Source organism: Pleurodeles waltl, chromosome 3_1 (assembly GCF_031143425.1).
Source record: "Pleurodeles waltl isolate 20211129_DDA chromosome 3_1, aPleWal1.hap1.20221129, whole genome shotgun sequence".
Classification (NCBI taxonomy): Eukaryota; Metazoa; Chordata; class Amphibia; order Caudata; family Salamandridae; genus Pleurodeles; species Pleurodeles waltl.
Genome location: NC_090440.1, coordinates 10,398,550 through 10,423,393, shown reverse-complemented (window position 1 = coordinate 10,423,393; position 24,844 = coordinate 10,398,550). Strand labels below are relative to the sequence as shown.

Sequence of the window (24,844 nt, the reverse complement as noted above, 5' to 3'; positions counted from 1 at the left end):
ATAAGAACGCAGTCTCCGTGAACAGATGTCAGAGCACTGTGTCAGTGAAGAGATGTCAGAGCACAGTCTCCGTGAACAGGTGTCAGAGCACAGTGTCAATGAACAGATGTGAGAGCAGAGTGTCAGTGAACAGATGCCAGAGCACAGTGTCAGTGAACAGGTATGAAAGCACAGTGTCAGTGAACAGGTGTGGGAGCACAGTGTCAGAGGACAGGTGTGAGAGCACACTGTCAGTGACAAATGTTACAGCACAGTGTCAGTGAACAAATGTGAGAGCAGAATGTCAGTGAACAGATGTAAGAACACAGTTTCAGTGAACAGATGTCAGAGCACAGTGTCCGTGAACAGATGTCTGAGCACAGTGTCACTGAACAAATGTTAGAGCACAGGGTTGGTGAACAGATGAGAGCTCAATGTCGGTGACCAGATGTCAGAGCACAGTTTCAGTGGAGAGATTTGAGAGCACAGTGTCAATGAAGAGTGTGAGAGCACAGTGTCAGTGAACAGATGAGAGCAGTCATTAAAAAGATGTCAGAGCACAGTGTCCGTGAACAGATGTGAGAGCACAGTGTCAGTGAACAGATGTCAGAGCACATTTTCAGTGGTGAGATGAGAGCACAGTGTCAAAAAAGAATGTGAGAGCATAGTGTCAGTGAACAGATGCCAGAGCAGTGTCAGTGAACAGATGTGAGAGCAGAGTGACAGTGAAGACTGTGAGAGCACAGTGTCAGTGAACAGATGAGAGCACAGTGTCAGTGAACAGATGTCAGAGCACCTTATCAGCGAAGAGATGTGAGAGCACAATGTCAGTGAAGAGATGTCAGAGCACAGTTTCAATGATCAGATGTCAGAGCACAGTGTCAGTGAACAGATGTGAGAGCAGTGTCAGTGAACAGATGTTGGAGCACAGTGTCAGTGAACAGATGTTGAAGCACAGTGTCAGTGAACAGATGTGAGAGCACAGTGTCGGTGAACAGATGTTGGAGCACAGTGTCAGTGAGCAGATGTGAGACAGAATGTCAGTGAACAGATGTAAGAACACAGTTTCAGTGAACAGATGTCAGAGCACAGTGTCTGTGAACAGATGTGAGAGCACAGTGTCACGGAACAAATGTTAGAGCACAGTGTCGGTGGACATATGTCAGAGCACAGTTTCAGTGGAGAGATTTGAGAGCACAGTGTCAATGAAGAGTGTGAGAGCACAGTGTCAGTGAACAGATGAGAGCAGTCATTAAAAAGATGTCAGAGCACAGTGTCCGTGAACAGATGTGAGAGCACAGTGTCGGTGAACAGATGTCAGAGCACATTTTCAGTGGTGAGATGAGAGCACATTGTCAAAGAAGAATGTGAGAGCATAGTGTCAGTTAACAGATGCCAGAGCACAGTATCAGTGAACAGATGTGAGAGCACAGTGTCAATGAACAGATATGAGAGCAGAGTGACAGTGAAGAATGTGAGAGCACAGTGTCAGTGAACAGATGAGAGCACAGTGTCAGTGAACATATGTCAGAGCACCTTATCAGCAAAGAGATGTGAGAGCACAATGTCAGTGAAGAGATGTCAGAGCACAGTTTCAATGATCAGATGTCAGAGCACAGTGTCAGTGAACAGATGTGAGAGCAGTGTCAGTGAACAGATGTTGGAGCACAGTGTCAGTGAACAGATGTTGAAGCACAGTGTCTGTGAACAGATGTGAGAGCACAGTGTCAGTGAACAGATGTTGGAGCACAGTGTCAGTGAACAGATGTCGGAGCACAGTGTCAGTGAACAGATGTCAGAGCACCTTATCAGTGAAGAGATGTGAAAACACAGTGTCAGTGAAGAGATGTCAGAGCACAGTTTCAGTGATCAGATGTCAGAGCACAGTGTCAGTGAAGAGATGTCAGAGCACAGTGTCAGTAAACAGATAAGAACGCAGTCTCTGTGAACAGATGTCAGAGCACTGTGTCAGTGAAGAGATGTCAGAGCACAGTCTCCGTGAACAGGTGTCAGAGCACAGTGTCAATGAACAGATGTGAGAGCAGAGTGTCAATGAACAGATGCCAGAGCACAGTGAACAGGTATGAGAGCACAGTGTCAGTGAACAGGTATGAAAGCACAGTGTCAGTGAACAGGTGTGAGAGCACAGTGTCAGTGGACAGGTGTGAGAGCACACTGTCAGTGACAAATGTTAGAGCACAGTGTCAGTGAACAGATGTGAGAGCAGAATGTCAGTGAACAGATGTAAGAACACAGTTTCAGTGAACAGATGTCAGAGCACAGTGTCCGTGAACAGATGTGAGAGCACAGTGTCACTGAACAAATGTTAGAGCACAGGGTTGGTGAACAGATAAGAGAACAGTGTCGGTGAACAGATGTCAGAGCACAGTTTCAGTGGAGAGATTTGAGAGCACAGTGTCAATAAAGATTGTGAGAGTACAGTGTCAGTGAACAGATGAGAGCAGTCATTAAAAAGATGTCAGAGCACAGTGTCCGTGAACAGATGTGAGAGCACAGTGTCAGTGAACAGATGTCAGAGCACATTTTCAGTGGTAAGATGAGAGCACAGTGTCAAAGAAGAATGTGAGAGCATAGTGTCAGTGAACAGATGCCAGAGCACAGTATCAGTGAACAGATGTGAGAGCACAGTGTCAGTGAACAGATGTGAGAGCAGAGTGACAGTGAAGAATGTGAGAGCACAGTGTCAGTGAACAGATGAGAGCACAGTGTCAGTGAACAGATGTCAGAGCACCTTATCAGCGAAGAGATGTGAGAGCACAATGTCAGTGAAGAGATGTCAGAGCACAGTTTCAATGATCAGATGTCAGAGCACAGTGTCAGTGAACAGATGTGAGAGCACAGTGTCAGTGAACAGATGTTGGAGCACAGTGTCAGTGAACAGATGTTGAAGCACAGTGTCAGTGAACAGATGTTGGAGCACAGTGTCAGTGAACAGATGTCAGAGCACAGTGTCAGTGAACAGATGTCAGAGCACCTTATCAGTGAAGAGATGTGAGAACACAGTGTCAGTGAAGAGATGTCAGAGCACAGTTTCAGTGATCAGATGTCAGAGCACAGTGTCAGTGAAGAGATGTCAGAGCACAGTGTCAGTGAACAGATGAGAACGCAGTCTCCATGAACAGATGTCAGAGCACTGTGTCAGTGAAGAGATGTCAGAGCACAGTCTCCGTGAACAGGTGTCAGAACACAGTGTCAGTGAACAGATGAGAGCACAGTGTCAGTGAAGGGATGTCAGAGCACAGTGTCAGTGAACAGAAGAGAGCACAGTCTCCATGAAGAGGTGTCAGAGCACAGTGTCAGTGAAGAGATGTCAGAGCACAGTGTCAGTGAACAGATGTGAGAGCAGTGTCAGTGAACAGATGTCAGAGCACCTTATCAGTGAAGAGATGTGAGAGCACAGTTTCAATGATCAGATGTCAGAGCACAGTGTCAGTGAACAGATGAGAGCGCAGTCTCCGTGAAGGGATGTCAGAGCACAGTGTCAGTGAACAGAAGGGAGCACAGTCTCCATGAAGAGATGTCAGAGCACAGTGTCAGTGAAGAGATGTCAGAGCACAGTGTCAATGAGAGCGCAGTCTCCGTGAACAGATGTTAGAGCATGAGAACAGTGTTTATTTACAGGGGAAGCATCCTTGCACAGAGCTAAGAGAGTGCACCTCTTAAGGTGAGCAGTGTAAGTGTGCAAGAGCAGTGTGACTGCCCATACCATACCAATGGTGTGTGTTCAGGGATCACAGGAGCTGTATGCCTTTACAAGGACACTGGAGGAGCTTGAGTGCATGGCAACAATAGTACAAAATCTGTATCTTGATGAAGACATGTGTAGGCCTGCGTGGGAACAGCCTGGCACCACTTTAATTCAATCTTCTCTGTGCTCGTTGACAGGTGTCCTGTCTGAGGAGCAGATCCAGCGAAAGAAGCTGAAGAAGCAGCCTTCGCAGGGGGACGTGCCATCCCCGGCAGCGCTGCTGCAGGACATAACCTCAGACCCCTCCATTGAGGTTCACCGACTGACGTCTGACCAGCTGCAGATGATTGAGAAGCTCGTGACAGCCCAGCACCAATGCAACCAGAAGTCATTCATGGACAGGCTCAAGGTTACGGTACGCATCTGACGCTGTGGGATCTGGTCAGCACCAGTGCAACCAGAAGTCCTTCATGGACAGGTTCAAAGTTACAGAACACATCTGATGCTGTGGGATCTGCTTAGCACCATTGCAACCTGAAGTCCTTCATGGACAGGCTCAAGTTTACGGTACGCATCTGATGCTGGTGGGTCTGGTCAGCACAAGTGCAAGCAGAAGTCCTTCAAGGACAGGCCCAAGGTTATGGTACGCATCCGATGCTGTGGGGTCTGGTCAGCATCAGTGCAAGCAGAAGTCCTTCATAGATAGGCTCAAGGTTATGGTACGCATCCAATGCTGTGGGGTCTGGTCAGCACCAGTGCAAGCAGAAGCCCTTCATGGACAGGCTCAAGGTTACGGTACGCATCCGATGCTGTAGGTTCTGGTCAGCACAAGTGCAACCAGAAGTCCTTCATGGACAGGTTAAAAGTTACAGTACGCATCTGATGCTGTGGGGTCTGCCTAGCACCAGTGCAACCAGAAGTCCTTCATGGACAGACTCAAGGTTATGGTACGCATCCGATGCTGGTGGGTCTGGTCCGCACCAGTGCAACCAGAAGTCCTTCATGGACAGGCCCAAGTTTATGGTACGCATCCAATGCTGTGGGGTCTGGTCAGCACCAGTGCAACCAGAAGTCCTTCATAGATAGGCTCAATGTTACGGTACGCATCCGATGCTCTGGGGTCTGGTCAGCACCAGTGCAACCAGAAGTACTTCATGGATAGGCTCAAGGTTACGGTACACATCTGATGCTGTGGGGTCTGGTCAGCACCAGTGCAAGCAGAAGTCCTTCATAGACAGGCTCAAGGTTACGGTACTCATCCGATGCTGGTGGGTCTGGTCAGCACCAATGCAAGCAGAAGTCCTTCATGGACAGGCCCAAGGTTATGGTACGCATCCAATGCTGTGGGGTCTGGTCAGCACCAATGCAAGCAGAAGTCCTTCATAGACAGGCTCAAGGTTACGGTACTCATCCGATGCTGGTGGGTCTGGTCAGCACCAATGCAAGCAGAAGTACTTCATGGACAGGTTAAAAGTTACAGTACGCATCTGATGCTGTGGGGTCTGCCTAGCACCAGTGCAACCAGAAGTCCTTCATGGACAGACTCAAGGTTATGGTACGCATCCGATGCTGGTGGGTCTGGTCAGCACCAGTGCAACCAGAAGTCCTTCATGGACAGGCCCAAGGTTATGGTACGCATCCGATGCTGTGGGGTCTGGTCAGCACCAATGCAAGCAGAAGTCCTTCATAGACAGGCTCAAGGTTACGGTACGCATCCGATGCTCTGGGGTCTGGTCAGCACCAGTGCAACCAGAAGTCCTTCATAGATAGGCTCAATGTTACGGTACGCATCCGATGCTCTGGGGTCTGGTCAGCACCAGTGCAAGCAGAAGTCCTTCATGGACAGACTCAAGGTTACGGTACGCATCCGATGCTGTGGGGTCTGGTCAGCACCAGTGCAAGCAGAAGTCCTTCATGGACAGGCTCAAGGTTACGGTACTCATCCGATGCTGTGGGGTCTGGTCAGCACCAATGCAAGCAGAAGTCCTTCATAGACAGGCTCAAGGTTACGGTACTCATCCGATGCTGGTGGGTCTGGTCAGCACCAGTGCAACCAGAAGTCCTTCATGGACAGGCTCAAGGTTACGGTACGCATTCAGTGCCAAGAGTTCTGGTCAGCACCAGTGCAAGCATTGGTCCATCACAGCCAGGCTACAAGTCAAGGTATTGATTGAATAACTGTAGGAGGAACAGAGCCCTGGACCCCGGTCAGCATCAGTGTAACCAGTGGTGTTGATTATAAGTCTGAAAGTGAAAGGTTTACGTGGTGCAGCAAGATGTGGGGTGAGGTTGGGTGGACTGGTCAACGCGTCCTACTCCATTGCTTGACAGTAAAGGACTAGTTAACCTGTGGGTGGTAGATATTTGTTCAGTGGGATGGATTAGATAGTAGATACACTTAGGGTTGGCCATGAGCACTGAATAAAGGATATCTTCTCTATACCAGTCATCTCTGCAAACATTTTGAGGGCTTTGGCCGTATGCTGACAAGTGTTCTCTATCCTCCCCTGTTCCTTCTCATTGCAGCCCTGGCCACAGAACCTGGACCCCTTGAACCGGGAGGCACGGCAGCAGCGGTTCGCCCATTTCACAGAACTCGCTATCATTTCTGTGCAAGAGATTGTGGACTTTGCAAAACAGCTGCCGGGGTTCCTCGAGCTGACCAGGGAGGATCAGATTGCACTTCTAAAAACCTCCACGATTGAGGTAAGAACAAACTGTCCCATCCAAGCCAAGCGTTCAGACTTCATGATGGAGGTCATCGCCAAGTGTCCTGGTAGCTTCATCGAGTGTGTTTAGTCGGCAAAGTCCTTGGAAGGGCAGGACATAATGCGTGTAGGTTCAGCGGGCAGTGTGGCATCTTCACTGAGGAGAGGAGGCATATTTAATCAGACTAATGTACGAAAGTATGGTAGTCACCAAAAGAGACATGTTTTTAACACCAAGGAAGAGGGCTTTTTACTGTCCGTAAGCTAAATTCTGATAGAGACTTCTAACCGCAGATTCCTCACCTGGATCCAGAAAACCTTCGGCAGTACCTCAGTGTGCCGGCAGGTGGCGCCAAAAGCTCAACACCTACGTCGCTCCCAGCCAGATGTGATGAGCATGGACTGATATATATTTAGGTGCCACCCATGCATGCTGATGTCAGTTCCTTTCTTTTTGCACACGCAGATGCAGACTCTCGATTTTTTTCTTGTTCTAAATTTTCAAGATCCTGTTTGCAAGGTGATTATGTTACCAGTGTGATATACAGGATTCAAGCCCTGTGGGGAATGTCTCACATGTCTGTGACTGACCCTCATATGGTTTACATGTGGTGCCTTGGGTGAGATTCTGGCTCCAAGGCCTGCACTGATTGTACTTTGATGCACACCAAGACCATTCGGGATCAAGAAGCCAAGCTCTTTCTGGCAAAGCACCCGAGGACCCTGCGCTGGGTCAGTTGAGGTAAAAAAAATATGGGTCTTGATCCCAATGTCACTCTTGTGATCAGTCTTCTTCGTGCTCCAAGTCTTCAGGTAAATCGAAAAAGCAGCACAAGAAGTCCAAGTGGGATTTGGCCCGTCCCTCTCGATCTCCAGGGAATGCACAGGGGCATCATGGTGCCTGCAGGTCATGCTCCTGAAGGCAGTCCACTTCAGTCGATCCCAACCTTTTTCTGACGGCAACCAGAATTTCCGAGTGCATTTGGCGACCCTACAGCATGGCTATGCTTGCCTTTTTGACACGTTACTGACTCCCTTTCGAGCACCTTCAGGCCCCAAGGAGCTGAGAAGCCTTCAAACTAGACTTCTGATGGTGAGTTTGCCCTCTGGATCTGCTGAGGGCTCTGAACTGGCTTTGGTAGTGCTTTTCTTACAAGTGTCACAACCTACATCAGAATGCAATCCATTGACACAGATGATTGCGTCATCGGTTCCGGGCGAAGACTGCCAACCCATAGTGCTGTCGGTCCCCAAGATGGCACCGCCCTAACCTTGACTGAGGCTGCGCACCTCTACCATCCTTCTGATTCAGACATAGAGCATCTACCTTTCGGTAGGGATCAGGCCCTCCATGACCTTTTCGGCATGGATTCAGACAATGGGGGTTACGATGTTGGAGCGAGGTTGCCCAACCGTATGGATAGCTGGTAAAAATATCTTCAGGATGCCAGTGGTCTGGATACCTCTCCAGACACTGGTCTAGTTTCAGCACCAGGACCTGCCGCAGACGACAGCGCAGGTCCATGATCGCCGTCTTCCCAACTGATGTCCTGACAGAGATGTTGCCACCTGGCTAGATGAGTTCTGAGCCTTTTATCATTTAATGAGGTCCTTTCAGATATGCTCTTGAGTGCTAGGGCCAAACATTGTTCCAGTCCACCTGTGCATCGCCAGATCACGAAAGTCATCACCTTGCTCCAGGTGAGCCTGCCTTTCTCACCCTGCACCCCACTCCTGAGAGCCTTGAGGTGTAGGCTTCAAGCAGTAAAGTGAACCCAAACTCTTATCCTCTACTCCCTCCGACACGGAATCAAGAAGAATAGAAACCTTTAGCAACAAAGTTTTCTCCTCCACAGTGTAGCCCTTCATTGGTTGAACACCAGCTGCCTCATGTCTATTATTGTCATGCATTTTAGGACTCTGTGGCCCACGTTTTTGCCCTTGGTCCCTGTAGCAGGCCCCACCCATCCCCTACCAGGCCACGCAGTAGGGCCGTGATGCAGCCAAGTTCAGAATCCACTGGGGACTGGTCACAACAGGCTCCCTCAGAAGGGCAATTTGTACTAGTGTATTCATTCGCAGACCCACTTGGATGCAGCCCACTGGCTTTTCGGGGGACGATCAGGCCAACCTTATGGATATTAGATGGTTTCCAAATGTTTGATGATGAGGAGGATTCAGCTCTGGAATGCTTCAAGGAACGCAGGGGCCACAGCCCGCTCTTTGGGTCTTTCTGTTCCTTCTTACTTATCGCAGATGCAGTTTCTGTGCCAGTAGACAATACGTTGTCATGGGGCTCATCAGCACACAGTGGCCAAATATATTTGATGTTAATGGTAGGTGGAGGGCAAAAATGCTGCTCATCTGGTTTTTCATATGAGAATGGTTACACTTTTCTCTGAAAGAAAATCTTCCCCATTTGTTGCTGTTTTGAGAGTCTAGTAGGCCGAGGGACGGGTTCTTGAAAGCATCTGGTGTAAAGCCTCTATATTCTATATCTTTTACATGCCAGTCATATCTCTCTTTTCTTTAATGATCATGTAAGAATAGTTTGGACAACTCCAAAATACTTCTCAAGATTTCTTGTCTTGTATGTGCTGTTAACTGAAGAATTAAATGGGGTTAAATCCACTTTGGCCGAGTTTCCCATACTTTTAGTTTTACTGTTCTTGATGTTACAACACCAGCCATGACAGTAAAATACTGTTCACACGTGTACCGTAGGAGAGAGGCCGAGGGGTGGAATCTAATCACCATACAAAACTATGTCCACCAGCACTTAAACAGCATGTTTTTTTGTTTTGCATTATTTTAGCACAAACTCGACCCAAGGTATTGGAGCGCTTTACATGAGCACCAGTTACAGTAACCAAAGACACATTAATTTGGGGAGATTAAGTGATCTGCTCAGATTCTCAGGATGTTGAGCCGACACTGAGACTTAAACCCGGTTCCCAGTTCAAACGTCGGCAGCTCTGGCTGTAAAGCCGCATCCTTTAGCAAGTGAACCTTCCCATGCCCAGTTACAACAGTATTTTCCACTGGGCTACTTGCTCAATTATTACAGAGCGAAAGTGTAGGAAGCCGGCTCTTTATATAATATATCAAAATGAGATATATTGTGCAAAGAGTCCGGGGTTCCCCTACTAGTGGACAGGGGTTTGCTCTCGCAATCCCAAGGCAATCCCAAAGTGCTCTTTTTCGAGGGTAGTGTGGTCGAGCACCCTTAGGCTTATCAGAGAGGAGTGTTAGACACCCGCAAATACACACACAGTCAATAAATGAGACATACGGGTCAAGAAGGAGATCCACATCAATTTACAAAAATAACAAGTATTTTTATAAATATTTAGGCACCAGAATCAATATGATCAGGTAAGTACAATTTGCAAGAAAAATACTTTCAGATTTCAAAAGTCGACACAGCATTTCTCACATGTGTAATGTTATACTATTGAGAAAAAACAAGTACTGCATGCAGGTATAGTACAGCAACTTACGGGACCAATCTCCTGGACTAAAGTTAGGTATGGGGCAAGGTCCAAGGCCACACCAACAGGTCACACCAGGCGGCACTGAAGCGGACTGGGGCAGAGGTGCGGTACAGCGTCGGGTGCCCATTGTTAGTCTATGGGGATCGGTCTGGTGAAAAAGAGGAGACAGGCTTGGGCTGGAAGGCGACAGATGCAGAGGTGTCTTGAGGTGTCAGGAGCACTTGTGGTTGATGGGGCCCACAAACAGAGGCTGCAAGCGGCATTGGTGAGACCACAGTGAGCAAGTCACAGCAGCAGACAGGCTGGCAGGGCTAGGTTCAGGTCAGCGGCTGCTTCCTCAGTCTTTGCGTTTGCGGCTCTTAAATGTCCTTCATCGTAGGTCAGCAGGAATGTGAATTCCTGGTGCCAGGGGCTCTCATAAATACTGCATCTAGAGGCATTTAGGGGAGTGTAGAGTAGTAGCCAGTGGGCTACTTTTCCCTGGGGTCACTGTACCCCCTATATGGCCACTTCCTGTGGGAAGTGGGCATAACTCTGTCCCAGAGTTCCTAGTTCTGCCATCTCCAAGATGGCAGGCTTTCAAAAGTTGTGTCCACATCAGGGCAGTTCATCTTAGAGGTGGGACTGGCCTGAGAGATGGGCACGCCTCTCTGACTACTAATTTACCCGCCTGTCCAGGTGCCAAATGGGCCTTGGGGTAGAGGGGTCGGCATCTCTCCTTTGAGAAGAGCCATATCTGTATACCAAGGGCGATGGGCTTCTATGAAGTCCCCTGCATTGGAATGCAGATTTGCAGGTCATCCTGTTGGGTAGGGTGTGTGTTAACACCTCTCCCAGAACAGGCTTTGTGTCTGATCACCCAAAAGCAAAGGCTCTCACCCATGGGGGTCAGAAGCATGGCTGGTGGTGGCAGAATGGCTAAAACTAGTCAGTCAGCACACTGGTAGTTAGTAGGTTTTCAGGGGGCACCTTCAAGGTGCCCCCTGGGTGCATGTATTAATACATCCATGACTGGCATCAGTGAGGGTTTATTAATACAAGATGTTTGATACCAAACGTCCCTATTTTCAGTGAAGCCATCATGGAGCTGGGGAACTCGTATTGACCAGTGTCCAGCACAAGTACTTCAAATGGCTTCCCTTCACTCACTATCTGTAAGAATCGGTAAAGTCATAGTAGGGACATATCTGCTCTGGTAGATATGTCCTCACATGTAATATAATGCACCCTGCCATAGGGCTGTAAGGCCTGCTGTAGGGGTCACTTACATACATTGCACGCAGTGTTAGGGCACATTGCACAGGCTGTGTGCCAAGTCATGTTTTCACTTTTAGCTGCGCCAAGACACGCAGCCTGCAATGGCAGCCTGCACGGTCTAGGTGAGGGGTCCCTGTGGTTGGCATAATACATGCTGCACCCCTTGGGGACCCTTTTCGGTACCCATGCCCTGAGTACCAGAGGTACCATTTACTAGGGATTTACAGAAGTGTGGGAAGCTAGGTTTTGGTTGTGGTACCCCCAACCCCCAACTTTTTACTTGGAACCTGATGTGGTTTTGAACTGTAAGTGCCTTGGGCCTCTGCTAAACAGGTTCCTAGGGTTCGTTCTCTTCCCCCAAAACTGTACTATGGTTGCCACTTGAGCTACCTTTGTAAGTTCATAGTAAATGGTACCCCTGGTACCTAGGGCCTGGGTACTGAAGAGTGTCCCCCGGAGCCGCAGCACCGATTGTGTCACCCTGAGAGGCCCCACACCAGCCTCATGCAGACTGCCATTGCAAGTGCATGATCTGGTGCATTTAAAAGTTGCAAACTCGACATGGCACTCACCAAGAGGGCCCTGGACACTAACATTGCATGCACTACATGTAAGTCATCCCTCTGCCAGACATTACAGCCCTAAGGCAGGGTGCACTATAATACATGGGAGGGCATATAGTTTCATGAGCAAATATGCCCCTATTGTGTCTTTACAAAACCTTAAGTCATAGTATGTGTACAGGGGAGCCATAGCGAGTACATGTGCTGGACACTGGTCATTACACGTTTCCCAGCTACATGATGGCTACTCCGAACCCTGGGTTGTTTGGCATCAAACAACTCAGAGTAATAAATCCTCACTGGTACCAGTGTTGGATTTATTATGAAATGTATCCAGGGGCCACCTTAGAGGTGCCCCTGGAAAACCTATACCACCCTGGCACGGTTTCTGGCTGGTCCTAACCAGCCTGCCACCCTCAGATACGATTCTGGATCCTTGTGGTGAGAGCTCCTGCTCTCTGGAAACAGAGGATAAAGCCTTTCCTGGGCGGATGTGTCACACCTCCTCCCCCAGGAATGTGCCCTGCTCTGGCAGGAAGCTTCAAAGGCCATGCTGCCATGAATCCCCTCCTAACGCTTACTAAATACACTATTAAGCGGACATCCCTAGACCTGCAGATCAGATTCGACAGGCACAAGAAGGCCAGCGACAAAGATCCAAGGCTTGAGAACAGAAGTCCTGATGCCAGAAGAAAAAGGCACCAAACCCTGCCTGCTGCACCCAGGACTCAACAATCGTCGCTGAGGGGTTGAGTGAACATCGTACAGATAGAAACCCCAGAGGACCTATAAGCTTCTAAATTATGCCAAGAACCTCCCTCTTAGTGAAGGCATCACTCCCTGCAGGCAAGAAACCAGTGAAGTCCAGTTCACTGACCGGCAGTTGACCAACAAACTGGGCACAGCCGCCTGACCAAATTCCACCCGAGGAACCGGAGGACGAACCCTGCAAGTGTGCTAAGTTTGGTGGAAGAGCGACCTCTGGTGGTGGAAACTTGCCATAGCCTGGGATACTGGACACCCAACGTCGGACACCCAGAGTAAAAGCCCACACCAGACTTTCCAAGGACCAGAAGCAAGCACCGGTCAAGGGACATCAGGACATCCAAGAACCACCCCCCAGAGCGGCCCTGCTGACCTGCAATCCACCCTCAAAGTGGCCTACACCTGGCTCCAAAGACTGCTTGACTCACAAGTCTTGGCTGACCTATCTACTCCGCAGCCGGCCTCTCTGGGCCCCTCATCAGACAACCAGTTGTGCTCTAGGGGTCCCCAACTCTTTGTGACCTCAATGCTCCAAGGGGTCCCACTGGACTTACCTCTAAGTCCCCCTGTCCAAGTGGTACCCTTCCCTGTGGTGCACCAGCTCCAAGACTTTCAGGCTCTGCTCCTGCCGGAAGCTGGAGCCGCCCGAACGTCTCTGGCTGGCCCACAGGACATCTTGGAAGCCTCGACCTGGAATCAGAAGGTGACACGTGAGAGCATTGTCTGATTTTCTATGCAATTTTAAAGTTTTCTCCATTGATTCCTATGATGGGTAATTACTCACAAAAAGACTATTTTTGCTAAACTTTAAAAAATCATAACGTAAAAAGTACTTGCCCGAATTTGGTCTTAAAAATTATATAAAAATATGAAGTATTTTTGTAAATTGGTCACAAGTTATTCTTCCGAGTGTGTGTCCACATTTATTGATACTGTGAGTACAAGAACTGCCTAGCACATATCCTGGATTATCCTAACTGCTCGACCAAGCTACCACAACAATAGAGAATTAGGTGGTCTGTTTTTGCCTCTTGATGCCAAGGTGTGGTTGCTCGGACTCTGCACAGTGTACATCGCTTTTGCACACAATATGGAGCCTCCTACAAGGGGTGCCACAGGTATTGTCACTTGGGGAACAATTGCATAGTTTAAGGGAAAGACATCTGGCAAAGGGGGCCATGACAACAGGAACCCAGTGCACTTTCAGTCAAAATTGCATCAATTACCAGGCAAAAAGTGGAGCTGACCATGCCGAAAAGGGGCACTTTCCTACACCATAAGCACCTTCAGAGGTGGGCAAAGCTGCAGAAGTGTGCTACGTAGATAGTGAAGTCACAACTCAAAGTATTTGTGCTGTATTATAATTGCATGTTCGATGGCATCTGTCGCTGTAGATACGCATGTTCTGCAATAGCTCGCCATCTGGTGTTGGGCCGGAGTGTTACAAGTTGTTTTTCTTCGAAGAAGTCTTTCGAGTCACGGGACCGAGTGACTCCTCCTTTTGTCTCCATTGCGCATGGGCGTCGACTCCATCTTCGATTGTTTTTTTTCCGCCATCGGGTTCGGACGTGTTCCTGTCGCTCCGAGTTTCGGAACGGAAAATTAGCTAATTTCGGAAGATTTTCGTCGGTATTGTTGCGTTCGGGATCGGCGTACTTAGATTCCACACCGCATCGAAGATCGAAGAGCTCCGGTGCCCTTCGGGGTAGTTTTTCGATCCTCCGTCGGGGCCTGGTCGGCCCGACCGCGTGCTGAAGAACGCTGATGGAACGGACCCCGTTCCGCTTCTGCCCCAAATGCCACAATAAATACCCCTACACAGACCAACATTTGGTCTGCAACCTGTGCCTGTCACCTGAGCACAGCGAAGACACCTGCGAGGCCTGTCGTGCGTTCCGGTCCCGAAAAACACTCCGAGACCGTCGAGCCAGAAGACTTCAAATGGCGTCCGCACCGACAGCCCAACGGGAGTTCGAGGAACAGGAAGAAGAAGGTACCTTCTCGATCCAAGACTCAGACTCCGAAGGATTCGACGATACACAAACCGTGAGTAAGACGTCGAAAACCACACAAAGAAACATTTACAAGGCCCAGGGGACGCCACTGCCACCAGGCCATGGCTCAACCCATAAATTCGGTGACCGACCGTCGGCACCGAAAAAGGCCCAAACAGTGCCGAGATCGTCCGACTCCGGTCGAGACACCGGCACGCAGCCTTCTCGGGACCGAGAAAGTGCTGGAGACAAGCCTCGACACCGAGATGCCGGTGTGGACACGGCTCGACGCCGAGACAGCGGCACCGAAACAGATCGACGCCGAGAGGTTTCGGCCCCGAAAAGGAAAAAAGTCACCTCGGAGCCGAAAAAACACGCAGACAAAGTTTCGACGCCGAAACAAACTGCAAGCGACCCAGCTTCAGGCTCTTATACAGAAGAGCACTCGCTAACCTCCCAAATGCAAAAGCATAGGTTTGAGGAAGAGCTACAAGCAACTGATGTGGACCATACGCAAAAGCGTATCTTCATTCAGCAGGGGACAGGAAAAATAAGCACCCTTCCCCCCATTAGGAGAAAGAGAAGGTTGGAGTTCCAGACGGAACAAGCACCACAACCAAAAGTGGTGAAAAGAGTTACACCACCACCCTCTCCTCCGCCCGTGATTAACGTTTCACCAGCACAAACTCCATCTCACTCCCCAGCTCACACCACCATGAGCCAGGGTGACCAAGATCAGGACGCATGGGACCTATACGACGCCCCAGTGTCAGATAACAGCCCGGAGGCATACCCTACAAAGCCATCTCCACCAGAAGACAGCACCGCGTACTCTCAGGTGGTGGCTAGAGCAGCACAATTTCATAACGTAAGCCTCCACTCAGAACAGGTCGAGGATGATTTCTTGTTCAACACACTCTCCTCCACCCACAGCTCCTACCAAAGCCTGCCTATGCTCCCTGGTATGCTCCGGCACGCAAAAGACATATTTAAGGAGCCGGTCAAAAGTAGGGCAATCACACCAAGGGTGGAAAAAAAGTATAAGCCGCCTCCTACGGACCCGGTTTTCATCACTACACAGCTGCCACCAGACTCTGTTGTTGTAGGAGCAGCTAGGAAAAGGGCCAACTCTCACACATCTGGAGATGCACCACCCCCGGATAAAGAAAGCCGCAAGTTCGATGCAGCTGGTAAGAGAGTCGCAGCACAAGCTGCAAACCAGTGGCGCATCGCGAACTCCCAGGCACTACTTGCGCGCTATGACAGAGCCCACTGGGACGAGATGCAACATCTCATTGAACATCTGCCCAAGGACTTCCAAAATAGGGCAAAACAAGTGGTTGAGGAGGGACAGACCATCTCCAACAACCAGATACGTTCCTCCATGGACGCTGCAGATACAGCTGCACGGACAATTAATACATCTGTAACTATCAGAAGGCATGCATGGCTCCGAACGTCTGGATTTAAACCAGAGATTCAACAAGCAGTTCTCAATATGCCTTTTAATGAAAAAGAACTGTTCGGTCCAGAAGTGGACACAGCGATTGAGAAACTCAAAAAAGATACGGACACTGCCAAAGCCATGGGCGCACTCTACTCCCCGCAGAGCAGAGGGAATTACAGCACATTCCGTAAAACGCCCTTTCGAGGGGGGTTTCGGGGTCAAAGCACACAAGCCAGCACCTCACAAGCAACACCGTCCACTTACCAGGGACAGTATAGAGGAGGTTTTCGGGGACAATATAGAGGAGGGCAATTCCCTAGAAATAGAGTGAGATTTCAAAGCCCCAAAACCCCTACTACTAAACAATGACTCACATGTCACTCACCCCCTCCACACAACACCAGTGGGGGGAAGAATAGGTCATTATTACAAAGCATGGGAGGAAGTCACTACAGACACTTGGGTTCTAGCAATTATCCAACATGGTTATTGCATAGAATTTCTACAATTCCCTCCAAACATACCACCAAAAGCACAAAATTTAACAACACACCATTCCAATCTCCTGGAGATAGAAGTGCAGGCACTATTGCAAAAGAATGCAATCGAATTAGTGCCAAACACACAAATAAACACAGGAGTTTACTCACTGTACTTTCTGATACCAAAGAAGGACAAAACGCTGAGACCAATCCTAGACCTCAGAGTAGTGAACACTTTCATCAAATCAGACCACTTCCACATGGTCACACTACAAGAAGTATTGCCATTGCTAAAACTACACGACTACATGGCAACTTTAGACCTCAAGGATGCTTATTTCCATATACCAATACACCCATCGCACAGGAAATACCTAAGGTTTGTATTCAAAGGAATACATTACCAATTCAAGGTACTGCCTTTCGGATTAACAACCGCACCAAGAGTCTTTACCAAATGTCTAGCGGTAGTCGCTGCACACATAAGAAGGCAGCAAATACATGTGTTCCCATATTTGGACGACTGGCTAATCAAGGCCCATTCGTTCATACAGTGCTCAAATCACACAAATCACATCATACAAACCCTCTTCAAACTCGGGTTCACCGTCAATTTCACAAAATCCAAAATTCTGCCACGCAAGGTACAACAATACCTGGGAGCCATAATAGACACATCAAAGGGAGTAGCCACTCCAAGTCCACAAAGAATTCAAAATTTCAACACCATCATACAACGCATGTATCCAACACAAAAGATACAGGCAAAGATGGTATTACAACTCCTAGGCATGATGTCATCATGCATAGCCATTGTCCCAAACGCAAGACTGCACATGAGGCCCTTACAACAATGCCTAGCATCACAGTGGTCTCAAGCACAGGGTCACCTTCTAGATCTGGTGTTAATAGACCGCCAAACTTACCTCTCGCTTCTGTGGTGGAACAACATAAATTTAAACAAGGGGCGGCCTTTCCAAGACCCAGTGCCACAATACGTAATAACAACAGATGCTTCCATGACAGGGTGGGGAGCACACCTCGATCAACACAGCATACAAGGACAATGGAACGTACATCAAACAAAACTGCATATCAATCACCTAGAACTTCTAGCAGTTTTTCAAGCACTAAAAGCTTTCCAACCAATAATAGTTCACAAATACATTCTCGTCAAAACAGACAACATGACAACAATGTATTATCTAAACAAGCAGGGAGGGATGCACTCCACGCAGTTAACCTGCTAGCACAAAAAATTTGGCATTGGGCAATTCACAACCAAATTCGCCTAATTGCACAGTTTATACCAGGGATACAAAATCAACTCGCAGACAATCTCTCTCGAGATCACCAACAGGTCCACGAATGGGAAATTCACCCCCAAATTCTGAACACTTATTTCAAACTCTGGGGAACACCTCAGATAGACTTGTTTGCGACAAGGGAGAACGCAAAATGCCAAAACTTCGCATCCAGGTACCCACACAAACAATCCCAAGGCAATGCCCTATGGATGAACTGGTCAGGGATATTTGCTTACGCTTTTCCTCCTCTCCCTCTCCTTCCTTACCTGGTAAACAAACTCAGTCAAAGCAAACTCAAACTCATATTGATAGCACCAACTTGGGCAAGGCAACCCTGGTACACAACGCTGCTAGACCTATCAGTGGTACCCTGCATCAAATTGCCCAACAGGCCAGATCTGTTAACACAGCACAACCAAAAGATCAGACACCCAGATCCAGCATCGCTGAATCTAGCAATCTGGCTCCTGAAATCCTAGAATTCGGGCACTTACAACTTACCCAACAATGTATGGAAGTCATAAAACAAGCAAGAAGGCCATCCACCAGGCACTGCTATGCAAGTAAATGGAAGAGGTTTGTTTGCTACTGCCATATTAATCAAATACAACCATTACACACAACTCCAGAACATGTAGTGGGTTACTTGCTTCACTTACAAAAATCTAACCTAGCTTTCTCTTCCATTAAGATTCACCTTGCAGCAATATCTGCATACCTGCAGACTACCTATTCAACTTCCCTATATAGAATACCAGTCATTAAAGCATTCATGGAGGGCCTTAGGAGAATTATACCACCAAGAACACTACCTGTTCCTTCATGGAACCTAAATGTTGTCCTAACTAGACTTATGGGTCCACCTTTTGAACCCATGCACTCCTGCGATATACAGTTCCTAACCTGGAAGGTGGCATTTCTCATCGCCATTACTTCCCTGAGAAGAGTAAGCGAGATTCAGGCGTTTACTATACAGGAACCTTTTATACAACTACACAAAAATAAAGTCGTCCTAAGGACCAATCCTAAATTTTTGCCAAAGGTTATTTCACCGTTCCATCTAAATCAAACAGTGGAACTTCCAGTGTTCTTTCCACAGCCAGATACCGTAGCTGAAAGGGCACTACATACATTAGATGTCAAAAGAGCATTGATGTATTACATTGACAGAACAAAGAACATCAGAAAGACTAAACAACTCTTTATTGCATTTCAAAAACCTCATGCAGGAAACCCAATTTCAAAACAAGGTATAGCCAGATGGATAGTTAAATGCATCCAAATCTGCTACCTTAAAGCTAAACGACAGCTGCCCATTACACCAAGGGCACACTCAACCAGAAAGAAAGGTGCTACCATGGCCTTTCTAGGAAACATCCCAATGCAAGAAATATGTAAGGCAGCCACATGGTCTACGCCTCACACATTCACCAAGCACTACTGTGTAGACGTGTTATCCGCACAACAAGCCACAGTAGGTCAAGCCGTATTAAGGACATTATTTCAAACTACTTCCACTCCTACAGGCTGATCCACCGCTTTTGGGGAAATAACTGCTTACTAGTCTATGCAGAACATGCGTATCTACAGCGACAGATGCCATCGAACTGAAAATGTCACTTACCCAGTGTACATCTGTTCGTGGCATCAGTCGCAGTAGATTCGCATGTGCCCACCCGCCTCCCCGGGAGCCTGTAGCAGTTTGGAAGTTACCTTCAATTATTTATATATGTATCATCTCAACCTTAAATAGGTGCATACTTAGTCACTCCATTGCATGGGCACTATTACTACAATTCAACTCCTACCTCACCCTCTGCGAGGAAAAACAATCGAAGATGGAGTCGACGCCCATGCGCAATGGAGACAAAAGGAGGAGTCACTCGGTCCTGTGACTCGAAAGACTTCTTCGAAGAAAAACAACTTGTAACACTCCGGCCCAACACCAGATGGCGAGCTATTGCAGAACATGCGAATCTACTGCGACTGATGCCACGAACAGATGTACACTGGGTAAGTGACATTTTCATTATATAGCACTTGATACCCGTTTGTGGGGCACTGAAGCGCTTTATTGGACGTGTAGCTTGCTACACAGTGCTTGGTTGAAATAGTGTTGTTGTGAGTCTAAGTGGGAGGAGTTTTGATGCTGGGCGTGAGTGACTAGAGAGATGATCTAATTGTGTCTTCGGTCGCAGCGTTCATCAGTGTGATCATACTTTGCTAGCAGCTGTAACTTAATCTGCGGATTGTATGTTCAGCTTATTGTACCGTTTGTCAGTGCCTTTCTGTAGCTGCGTAAAACAACTGGGCCACCTACTCTGCAAGTCTAGTGAGTCTGGAGAGAGGAAGTTGGAGCCAGAGATGAGATAGCCATTAGAGTATTGCTGCAGGGCGTATACTTTTGATTATGGTAATAAGACTGAGCATTGCAGGGATGGACTAACTTCAAGGTTCCATGGCAGTATGCGGCTGTAGAGACAGATACTCCTGCCATCTAGTGTTGGGTCCGGAGTTGTGCAAGTTGCAGAACTCCATACCCAACACTAGATGGCAGCAGTATTCAGAGCATGTGAATTTACAGCACTACATGCCACGAATAGATGCTTACAAGGTATGAAACATACTCCGTCTCTATGGTGCCAGCCACTTGTAGCAGGCCTCTTCATGCACTGACTGCCTGTCTGTTTTGGTATTCAGTGGTTTACCTGGGTTGATTCACCATGGCCTTTCTGGCAGTATAAGTGTTGGGGCAGTTCCTGTCTGTTCTTGTCCTAGAAGCAGGGGCACCTCTAGGGGTACACACAGAAGGGGGAAAGAAACAGTGCAGGGGGAGGGGGAGAGGGTGGGAAGTGGTGTTCTGGGAACCACCTCCTATAATATTTGTGGAGGTTATGGGGGGGCTTAAAAGGAAAAAACACAAAGTGAAAACCAAACATGAAGAAACAAATGGTGCTTCAAGGATGGTTCCCTCCAAGTTGGTTTTGTCAACCTGGTGAAAACAATTAATGAAACATGTAATCAATAGCGGTTTAAATTCACCATAATAATTACTTTTAAGTTTCTTTTTTGTCAAAAAGACAAACAACCCTAATAGCGGCTGGGCTAGAGGTGCCCTGTCAAGCGGGTGTGGTGGTCATCCAGTCTGTGCTGGCATGGGAGCGCCACCCCACAGCAGAAAGGAAATCCTTCCTCTGAAAGTTGGCAGTTCCGCCTGCACTGATCATAGAGTCAGACTGAGGTACTGCAGTGACCCTTGGCCCTTGCACTGAGGATTATATACTGACTAAGAATGGTCTTGATCTCTTCATGCTCTGCTCGCTGCACTCCTAGTGGAGAGTGGGATTGGTGCAGGACAGTCAGTGGTGCTGCCTGAATTTATTCTGGCATGAGGCTGTAGAGTTTCCTTATCGCAGGTTGCCCTGTTATGAAGTGTATGGGCCCCACTGGAGAGACAGAGAAACAGTTGGTGGTCCGCCCCGGTTATAGGCTGGTAAAGCAGATGTTTCATTGGACACCCAGCACAGGCACACCTTGCCCGTGGCCTGCGCGGATTACAGTCGCCTCGATAGAGCATGGCTTCAGTGGTTCATGTGACTTTACGTGGCACTCACATGTGACTTGGAACACTTTGGGAAAGGGGTGATCTGGTCCCTTTAGACCTCTCTTGTGGTGACACCAAGATGCCTGTTGGTTCAGGGTCATTAGCTTGGGAGAAGCCAGGGCTGTACTTCTTCCAGAAAGTTCTAAGTAGCATACTGTATGGAGAGTATGGGGGGTGGAGCCTCCCCCTCTGGAGCAAGGGGTAGGCCACCAGTGGCAGATGTGGACTTTGTGCTCAAACAGTAGAGGCAGCTGCTGAAGGCACTGTGAGGACACCTTTGACATACAAGTGGATCCTACGTAGGAGCAAGAGGGTCCCTACACCTGAGGGTCTACCACACTGAAGCCCACCCTTGAAGAAGGGCATTATGAACAGCAACCAGAGAAGCTGTTTGTGGCCTGAGTGGTGACCTCGAAAGGCGTGCTCAGCAGACTACTGCAAAGTAGCAGCTCTTGCTGAGCAGTAAAAGCCATCAGCATGCAGAAACAGAGGCAGGAGAGAGAGAGTACGACTGGGGGATTAGAGGGAAGGGACCACTGGAGAGAAAGTAGGGTGAGGCAAGAAAAGTTCATTTCAGTGTGTTGTTTATTGGTGCTTTCCTCGTCCACATCTGGGTGTCTTTTTAGTTTACTCTCTCCAGAAGGGGGTGGGCATCCCAGGAAAGCGAAGGAGACATTTATTTCAGCTGCTTTCCTAGAGCAGGTCAGAATGTTTATTTTACCAAAGGATACCATCCCACAACACACGAACCCCTGTTTCACCGAAGGTCTCCCCAGAAACAAGCCCCCCGACCTGCAGAGCTGTGGGCTCTTGGGTCTCCCTACACTGCAGGAACCCCTTAAAGAGATATAACCCCATACATTTGATAATAACACTGTCTGTATAAAGAGCTTATAAGCACCGCATGTGGAGTATGTAGCACTATAAAAAGACCGATTACTAATAAGGAATCTAAAGGGAGAAGGGTTAAGCAAGGGAGGAAAGAGAAGAGAAGAGGTCAGTCAGGCTCCATTCAGATCCTCTTCCAAAGAGAGAAGTGAGTGGAGCTGACCAGGCCTGTCCCCTTGTGTACTTCTCAAGAGTTTCCAGGTCCTGCCAAGGCCACCCTGTTTCACCCTTCTCACCTTCCGTAGAGCTTACCTGGCCTGTCCAGATCAGATCTTTGTTTCACTCCTCTCACCTTCCACAGAGCTCACCTGTCCTGTCCAGATCAGATCTTTGTTTCACTCCTCTCACCTCCCATAGAGCTCACCTGCCCTGTCCAGATCAGATGTTTGTTTCACTCCTTACCTGTCCTGTCCAGATGAGATCTTTGTTTCACTCCTTACCTGTCTTGTCCAGATCAGATCTTTGTTTCACTCCTCTCACCTCCCATAGAGCTCACCTGCCCTGTCCAGATCAGATGTTTGTTTCACTCCTTACCTGTCCTGTCCAGATGAGATCTTTGTTTCACTCCTTACCTGTCCTGTCCAGATCAGATCTTTGTTTCACTCCTCTCATCTTCCATAGAGCTCACCTGTCCTGTCCTGATCTTTGTTTCACTCCTTACCTGTCCTGTCCAGATCAGACACCTGTCCTGTCCAGAGCAGATCTTTGTTTCACCCCTCTCACCTTCCACAGAGCTCACTTGGCCTGTCCAGATCAGACACCTGTCCTGTCCAGATCAGATCTTTGTTTCACCCCTCTCACCTTCCATAGAGTTTAACTGGCCTGTCCAGATCAGATCCTTGTTTCACTCCTTCCACCTTCCATAGAGCTCACCTGGCCTGCCCAGATCAGATCCTTGTTTCACCCCTCTGTCCTTCAATAGACCTCACCTGTCCTGTCCTGTCCTGTCCAGATCTTTGTTTCACCCCTCTCACCTTCCATAGAGTTTACCTGGCCTGTCCTGTCCTGTCCGGATCAGATCTTTGTTTCACTCCTCTCATCTTCCATAGAGCTCACCTGTCCTGTCCTGATCTTTGTTTCACTCCTTACCTGTCCTGTCCAGATCAGACACCTGTCCTGTCCAGATCAGATCTTTGTTTCACTCCTTACCTGTCTTGTCCAGATCAGATCTTTGTTTCACTCCTCTCATCTTCCATAGAGCTCACCTGTCCTGTCCTGATCTTTGTTTCACTCCTTACCTGTCCTGTCCAGATCAGACACCTGTCCTGTCCAGAGCAGATCTTTGTTTCACCCCTCTCACCTTCCACAGAGCTCACTTGGCCTGTCCAGATCAGACACCTGTCCTGTCCAGATCAGATCTTTGTTTCACCCCTCTCACCTTCCATAGAGCTCACCTGGCCTGTCCTGTCCAGATCAGATCTTTGTTTCACCCCTCTCACCTTCCATAGAGTTTAACTGGCCTGTCCAGATCAGATCCTTGTTTCACTCCTTCCACCTTCCATAGAGCTCACCTGGCCTGCCCAGATCAGATCCTTGTTTCACCCCTCTGTCCTTCAATAGACCTCACCTGTCCTGTCCTGTCCTGTCCAGATCTTTGTTTCACTCCTCTCCTTCCATAGAGCTCACTTGTCCTGTCCAGATCAGATCTGTGTTTCACTCCTCTCCTTACATAGAGCTCACCTGTCCTGTCCTGTCCAGATCAGATCTTTGTTTCACTCCTTACCTGTCCTGTCCTGATCAGATCTTTGTTTCACTCCTCTCCTTCCATAGAGCGCACCTGTCCTGTCCTGTCCAGATCTTTGTTTCACTCCTTACCTGTCCTGTCCAGAGCAGATCTGTGTGTCACTCCTCTCCTTCCATAGAGTTACAAGTGACGCCCAGGTTGTCCAGAGTTTTTACTTAAGGGTGCGCTTGTTACATGATGCCCATAAAAAGACTTGCACCACAAAAGACGTGTGCAAGGCACTATCTGCCTTTTGTTATAAGCTAAACGAATAAACGTTTTACATTTCCCAAAACTACCATATTTCCACTGTCATGTAAACCTTGGGTGGGAATGAATTCTGGGAAATATCCAACAAGAATATCCGCTTTCGTGTGCAGCAGAAAATACAGTTTATGGGAGATGTAAAGCCAGTGTTTGGTGCTTGCAAGAGGGAGCATTAGCTTCCTGGGGCCGCTTCCCATCTCACCAGTGATCTTGGGCGAATGTGTGTCCTGCTCCTCTGAAGGAAGAGCTGTAAGGAGTGGGCGGAGCCTGCTTCAAACCCCACCCCTAGCCTACCCAGGGTCAGGGCACCGATGTGGGGCATAACCTGGGAACTGGTCTTGCACCTGGCCTAGAGGCGCGTGCACAATCACTGCGCATGGAGGAATACAATGAGAGGGAACAGCGATTGGGGTATATTATCCACATACCAAAGTCACGTCTGACGCCTTCGCAGACACTCTCTTTCATTGGAGCCTTTCTGGTCACAGTCCAGTCTTGTGGCTATTGCCCATATTAGAGAGTCCAGGACGTTCGGACTACGGTCCCGATGATCTCAGTGAGAATGACTCTGAGGCTGCTGGGACTGACGGCCTCCTCCATCCTGCTGGTCTAGAAGGCCAGATCGCATATGCGGGCTTTGCCGTATGCTCAGCTCTA

At 48.4% G+C, this 24,844-nt stretch overlaps 1 protein-coding gene across 9 annotated transcripts in view; it reads left to right on the top strand.

Moving 5' to 3' along the window:
• Positions 1-24,844, top strand: part of NR1H3 (nuclear receptor subfamily 1 group H member 3) — a 218,731-nt gene that overhangs the window by 152,550 nt on the left and 41,337 nt on the right. For all 9 annotated transcript variants that reach the window (XM_069221646.1, XM_069221645.1, XM_069221649.1 and 6 more), the window contains 2 exons: positions 3,886-4,103; positions 6,215-6,394. In XM_069221646.1, coding sequence (XP_069077747.1) covers positions 3,886-4,103; positions 6,215-6,394 — 398 coding nt within the window. The remainder of the gene's footprint in view (positions 1-3,885; positions 4,104-6,214; positions 6,395-24,844) is intronic.